The 7,390-nt window shown below is 30.5% G+C and overlaps 1 protein-coding gene across 1 annotated transcript; it reads left to right on the plus strand.

The window, feature by feature from the left end:
- The first annotated feature begins 795 nt into the window (after positions 1-795).
- Positions 796-4,804, plus strand: LOC107030638 (cationic peroxidase 1-like). Its single transcript, XM_015231902.2, has 4 exons — positions 796-1,051; positions 1,738-1,929; positions 2,013-2,178; positions 4,227-4,804. The coding sequence occupies exons 1-4, from the start codon at positions 845-847 to the stop codon at positions 4,610-4,612; spliced, it is 951 nt and encodes a 316-aa protein (XP_015087388.1). The 5' UTR covers positions 796-844; the 3' UTR covers positions 4,613-4,804.
- The last annotated feature ends 2,586 nt before the right edge of the window (positions 4,805-7,390 follow it).

Raw genomic sequence — 7,390 nt, forward strand, 5'->3', positions numbered from 1 at the left:
TTACTAATGTGAATAAATTGAAGAAAAACTAATAGATGGAATACAAAATAACTCAAGTAAATTGAAAAGTGAAGTTTGCTTAATTAGTACTCCTATCTTCCACTCCAAATAATGTTTGAAATTAAGGTTTGAGTTGTGACAAATATAAGTGTTGAAAATATGAGAGCAAAACAACAAATCTATATATGAAAATATGAATAAACGAGTTGGCTTGAGACTATTTCAGCTACATTTAATAAAAAAACATGAATTACACACACTAAAAAAATTAATTAGTCATGAAATTGTAATCATAAAATGAAATTCCTTATATATTTTTTGATGTTCGATCATCGATAAGTAAGAACAAAATATTATTGCAGTGGGAATCAGGAGGATAGAAATTAGAATGGGGATATACGCGTATAATAATTGTGGAACATTATTTATGAAACTATTTTTTTTACTTTTATTGAAAAATTTACTTCTTAAAACTTTTTAAGGAATTTGTTTCTAGAGAAAAATATTTTTAAAAAATGTAACCTATCAAGCATGAAAAATTTAGAAGTGTTTTACTTTGTGCCAAACACACTTGAAAGCTTTAAAGAAAATATCTTGGTATACAAAATTTCCAATCAAGGAAGTTTGCAATAATTGATATGCACTTTATTATTTTTAAAAAATTACAAAAATGACAAACAAAGTATTAAAAAACCAAAATTTACACATTATAAATTTGACAATTAGGTGGACTCAAACTACTATAAATATGTGAAGGATCATATTGCAACTTACACACACTACTAAGAAGCAAAAGCATTTTTTCTTTCTACTTAGTAGTTACTACTCTTTCTTTTTAGTAGCTATGGCTAACATATCATTGGTTTTACTAATAATATTTCCTTTTCTTCTTAGATTGAGCTCTGCTCAATCTTTGTCCGCCAATTTCTACTCTTCATCATGCCCAAATGTCCTATCGATTATTAAAACTGCGGTGAATTCTGCTGTTTCTAGTGAGGCTCGAATGGGGGCTTCATTGCTTCGTCTTCATTTCCATGATTGTTTTGTTAATGCAAGTTACTTTTTAACCTTATTTCCTTCTCTAGCTAATATATAATATTCTTGCTTCATAATAAGTGTCCATGCATGCATATATTCGTGCAAACAATTTTCTTTTTCATTTTTGTCATATAGATAGATGACTAAAACACTCTAGTTAATAATATGACCCTTTTGTACATATTTAGTGGATTTTTTGAGCACATATGTACATAGCCTATGTCAAAATCAATGGGCTCCGCTTGAACCTATAGGTTATGTATTGGACACGTCCGTCTAATTTGAGATTGTCTAATTTGAGATTGAAGCATAGTTAATTGAGTGGTATATATGAAACTTAAATAGTAGAGTTATTCAAGATTATAGTATCACTAGGTAGGTATGGTATAAGACATTGATATTGACCAATAATTAAGTGTGTGTGTGTTTTGACTTACACGCCATTGACTTTCAAATAAGTTCTTCAATCTTGAAAATAACATCTTAATTAATTAATAATTCTTTCTTCTTCTCCATGTTAACTATTGAAGCTACTATTGATGATGATGAGATTAAGAAACCTTGAGATTACAAGCAACGACTAATGTGACATACACTAATTAAATTAATATGTGATCGATTAATTTATATTCATAACAACTTTTATTCGATGTGAAATAAATTAAACATGTCATGTGACATTTTTACCTAATTCGTTAGGGTTGTGATGCATCCGTGCTACTAGATGATACATCAAACTTTACGGGAGAGAAAACTGCTGGACCAAATAGTGGATCGATTAGAGGATTTGATGTGATAGACACTATCAAAACTCAAGTGGAGTCTTCCTGTGCGGGCATTGTATCTTGTGCAGATATTTTAGCTGTTGCAGCACGAGATTCAGTTGTCAAAGTAAGTGGATTTGACCATATTTTGAAATTTGAAAAAAAAATTATTTTCAAAATGAAAAATGAATAAATTGTGGATTTTGTTAGCTTGGTGGCCCTAGTTGGACTGTTTTACTAGGCAGAAGAGACTCAACTACTGCAAATCTGAGTGCAGCCAACAACAATCTTCCTGGACCAACTTCGAACCTCAGTGCACTCATTTCTTCCTTCTCTAACAAAGGGTTCACGACTAGGGAAATGGTTGCTCTTTCAGGTTTGTTTTATACTCTTATCGAATAAAAAATATTTATACATTCAAGTCACTTATATTTACGAGTAAATCTCTTTAATAAAGTAATTGGTTACTTGGTAACTAAACAAGCTAGCACATGTTAAAAATGATATTATGCCTCACTTGCATGTTGTAGCTTGCATAAGGTAATTAATTAACCCTAAAATTTTAATAGAGTAAATAACTTGCACTAGTAAATAATATTACATTATTAGAGTAAACGTCCTTTTCATTGTTCATTTATATTTATACTAGAGGATGGCAAGCCCGCCCAAGCACGGGTCTTATGGAAAATGATTTAGTAATAAAAATAAGAGAAAATTGTATATAATAGCAAACTAATAACCTAAATTAAATGGAATAGCTAGGGTTTGATTTAATTGTGCTCCATAGCAAACATTAGCTAAAATTTGCCAGCGTCTCTCTCCCAAAAATCTCGCTCGCCACTCTCCATTCTCGCTCGCCTCTCTCGCTTTATACACAGAAGTGTATAATTCTGTTTCTGTTTTGTATAAAGCGAGAGAAAATTGTATATATACATGCAAAAATGTATATCTTCGTGTTATACACTTAATTATACAATTTACAAACATTTTCTTCAAATATTGCAGAGAAAAAGGCCAACGAATTATACAATTGCAGTGACATACAATTTTCTCTAGCTTTATACAACAGAAGTGTATATATTGTGTTTCTGTTTTTGTATAAAGCGAGAAAAACATATATCTTCTTGCTATACACTTATAATTATGCAATATACTTACATTTTAATTCGATTCAATTGTATGCAAAACAAATTATACAATTGCAGCGAAATAGGCCAACGAATTATACAATTTAGGCCAGCGAATTATACAATTTAGGCCAACGAATTATACAATTGAATATGTATAGCAAATTATATAGTTTTATGTTTGCTATGGAGTGCAATTATGCAAAGTTTGCTATAACATACAAATATGAATTTTTTGTTTGCTATATGTGAAAGTTGCCCTAAAAATAATTATAACTATATTAATTTAAATAAAATTTGTTGATTTATAATTTAATTAATTTAAATAATATTCGTTAAATTATAATTCAATTGATTACAGTAGGATTTGTTATAGTTTTATAATTTTGAGTTCAAGCCAACGACTTGATGAGTGCTCGATTTTTTCTGGAGTGTTCAGATTTCGATAATTAATATGAAGAAAAGATAGTCTTTTTCATGTTTCATATTTAATATTAATTACTTATTCCTCAATTTTTCAAGACTTAATAATAAACACCAATTATTAGAAATAGTGTAGTAATTAAATAGTCATATCAATTATTATTTTCTTAATAAATGTGTTAAATTTATGTATGACAAGTAAATAAAGGTAGAAAGTATTAAAAAAATTAAAAGTAAATTAGTAAAAGTTTTATTTTTATTTATGTACTTTTAAAAAATGTAAAAAAATTATAACAAATAATATGAAAGAATAGAATCATGTATAATGTATTGTGCATAAATAATTTTGTAGGTATCCTAATATAATGCATGTGGAATAAACAAAAGATAATACTTAAATACTAATCAGGAAATGAAAAAACATCACCTAAAAATAAAAAATAATACCAAGCACAAAAATACTAATTACCAATTATAAAATGATAAAATATCACGGAAAAAAAAATACTATCAAGCACACATATTGATACAACGAAATCAACTCACTCTTCTATAATAGTAAGTAAAAGTAAAGTAATAATAATAATTACTTAAAAGAGCATCAATTATATATAGTCAATTGTTTGTTACTTATTATCAATATATGTCCATTAAATATTCCTAGCAAGTTGATTATTAATCTTCATACCTGTCCTCAACTTTACCAATTATTTGGTACTCCCTTCATTTTAAAGTATTATTGTCATTTAAGACATAAATAAGGCTATAATTATCAAATACTCTATGTAAATAAAAAATACGATAAATATTCTGAAACGGAGAGTGTATGGTTCTACTTTGTCACATACATATTTAATTTCTTGGAATATTTCAGGAAGTCACACAATAGGCCAAACGCGATGTACTTCTTTCAGAACGCGTTTATACAGTGAAGCCAATATAAATGCCTCATTTGCAACAACAGTAAAAGCAAATTGTCCACAAAGTGGTGGTGACAACAATCTTAGCCCACTAGACATCACAAGCCCAACTTCATTTGACAATGCTTACTACAAGAACTTGCAAATTCAAAAAGGTCTTCTTCATTCTGATCAAGTGTTATTTAATGGAGGATCAACAGACTCAATAGTTAACACTTATAGCTCCAATCCCGTGACTTTCTCCACTGATTTCGCAAATGCTATGGTGAAAATGGGAATTCTTAGCCCTCTTACCGGCACCAATGGACAAATCCGTAAAAATTGCAGGAAAACAAACTAAGGTTTATGAAAAGAAAAAAATGAGTACCAAATATTTGATTTCAAGTTATTAAGGGTTGCAATGTTTAGTCTCTTTGTCTATTTATAGCAAACTTTAATGTTTTGCAACTTTTTTGGAGGTAAAGGTGGTAAGTAACGCTCCCCTCCAAATATCAATATGTAAAACGTTCCAAGTAGTGAAATAAAAAAGAGTGTTTAATTATATATCTTTTTACTATATTAAAAAACAAATGTTTATTTTGCATAGAACACTAAAAGGGATATTGACATATAAGTCAATGACTTGGAATATAGATGGAAATCTTAATTTGGTCTCAATTGACAATCAAATACTCTAAATTTGGGATACACATCTACACACTCTAACTCATTTCCATGGTGTTAATTGAGTACTCCAACTTACAAAATGATCATATAAAGACCTCCAAATAATTTATGCGCCATATTAGCATCGAATGTCCACAAGATATAATTAGCAAGAACGAGCTGATGTGGCTAGATATGCATTTTTATAGTTGGAATATTTAGTTATCAGCGAGGCCAAGTTAAAATTTATATGCAAGTAGTATGCCTAAATCAATCATAGCCAAAAATTGTTGAGGCCAAGTTAGTGTATATATCTAAGTAGTATGCCTAAATCAATTATAACAAAAACTTATTGAAGCCAATCAAAGGTATATTATAAGAGATATATGGGTATACATGAAGAATATACAACATACATACAAGAGAAAATTCATTGATATATAAGAAAGATATAGTCTTCTTCAATGTTCAATTTTAAATAAAAAAATAAATTAATTAAAACCTTCCTAAATCATTTCTAAACATCTCCAAAATTTATGATGAAGTTGTTGAAGATGTTTCAAAGAAAACTTAATATCTCAAAATCAAAACAAATCACCAACTACACAGGATCGAATAAGTTTTAAAAGAAACTCCATTAATGGGAGTTTAAGATAGATTGAGAGAGAGAGAGAGTTTAAGAAGAAGAAGAGAAAGAATATTCATTAATGCTTTTAATCTATAAACTATCCTATATATACAATGCAGTAAGGCATAAATGCCAGTTGTTTGTTCTAACTGCTTAGATTCATTTTTCTAACTAATTTCAACTAACTGATTCTATCCTTTTAACTTTCCCCCTCAAGCTAAGAATTGAAAAAGATATTTTTCATTTCTAACTTGTCAATCAATACTTCATGTTGTGGTTTGCACAACCCTTTAGTAAGTAAATTTGCTTGTTGCTCTCTTGTACCTATCTGTTGTGTCTGAATTAGCCTTTTAAGTATCTTTTCTCTCACAAAATGACAGTCTATGTCAAAATGCTTTGTTCTCTCATGGAAGATTAGATAGGATGCTATTTGAATGACAGCTTTGTTGTCACAGAATAACTTCACAGGCAACTTAACACTCATTCCCATCTCTTTAAACAGACCTCTTAACCAAACTATTTCAGCCAATATAACTCTTTAAACAGACCTCTTAACCAGACTATTTCAGCCACTATAGTAGCCACTATACTTTGCTTCTTTGATTTCCAAGACACCAATGCACCTCCTAGCTTTATCATATAGCCAGTTACTGACCTTCTTGTTTCTACACACACACCCCAGTCTAAATCACAACAAGCTACCAGTTCATTCTGTTTGTTGCTTGGCATAAATAATCCAAGACCTGCACTTACTTTAATATATCTCACTACTTTAAGTGCTGCTTCCATGTAAGATAGTTTTAGTGAGTGCGTGTATTCACTAAGAACTTGCACCACAAAGGCTATATCAGGCCTAGTCATAGTCAAGTATAATAACCTTTCTATTAACCTTCGATATTTCCCATAATCATCAAGAGGTATGTCTTCTTTTTAGCATTCTTTCTTGTGTTCATCAAACATAGTAGAAGTTAACTTGAGATTGAACTCCAAAGGAGTGGAAGAGGGTTTACATCCTGCTAACCCCAACTCAGACACTAGTCCTAGTGCATATTTCATTCGATTCATCAGGATACCTTCTGTAGACATGGAGAATTCAATTCAAATAAAGGATTTAAGCTCACCAAGGTCTTTCATTTTGAACTTATGTTGTAACTCCTCTTTTATTATTATTTGTATACCGTGCAGACTACTTTCAGTAATAAGGAGATCATCAACATATACTTGAATAACTAGTACTTCTTTTCCTACATTCTTTGTAAAGAGTGAATAATCATTATGTGACTGTAGGAACCCCATATCAATTAATGTCTCTGTATGCTTTAAGTTCCATTGCCTTGGTGCCTGCTTTAATCCATATAAGTACTTATGAAGCTTGCAAAACATGTGTTTCTCTCCCGGTTTGCAAACCCCTCAGGAATTTGCATATAGAATTTTTCAGGTAGATCTCCCTGAAGAAATGTATCGTGTACATCCAATTAAGATATAAACCAACCACAAGGAGCTTCTAAAGCCACTATTGACCTCGCAGTAACCATTTTTTCTACTGGTGACAAAGTTTCAGTATAATCTAGACCTTCTTGCTGATTGTAGCCGTTAGCCACTAACCTAGCCTTATACCTCTCAACCTCCCCAAAAGCTTTGTATTTGACTTTAAATACCCACTTACACCCAATAGGAACCTTTGTGGAATGAAGAGGAACAACAAACGATGTATTATTATCTTCTAAGGCAGTAATGTCAGCCTTCATAACATTCACCCAATGAGGATCTTGACAGGCTTCCACATATGCATAATGCTTAGAGATTGTACAATATGCAGCAAGAGAGGCTCTATAAGTAGGAGTT

The sequence above is a fragment of the Solanum pennellii genome, chromosome 9 (genome assembly GCF_001406875.1).
Source record: "Solanum pennellii chromosome 9, SPENNV200".
Taxonomy (NCBI): Eukaryota; Viridiplantae; Streptophyta; class Magnoliopsida; order Solanales; family Solanaceae; genus Solanum; species Solanum pennellii.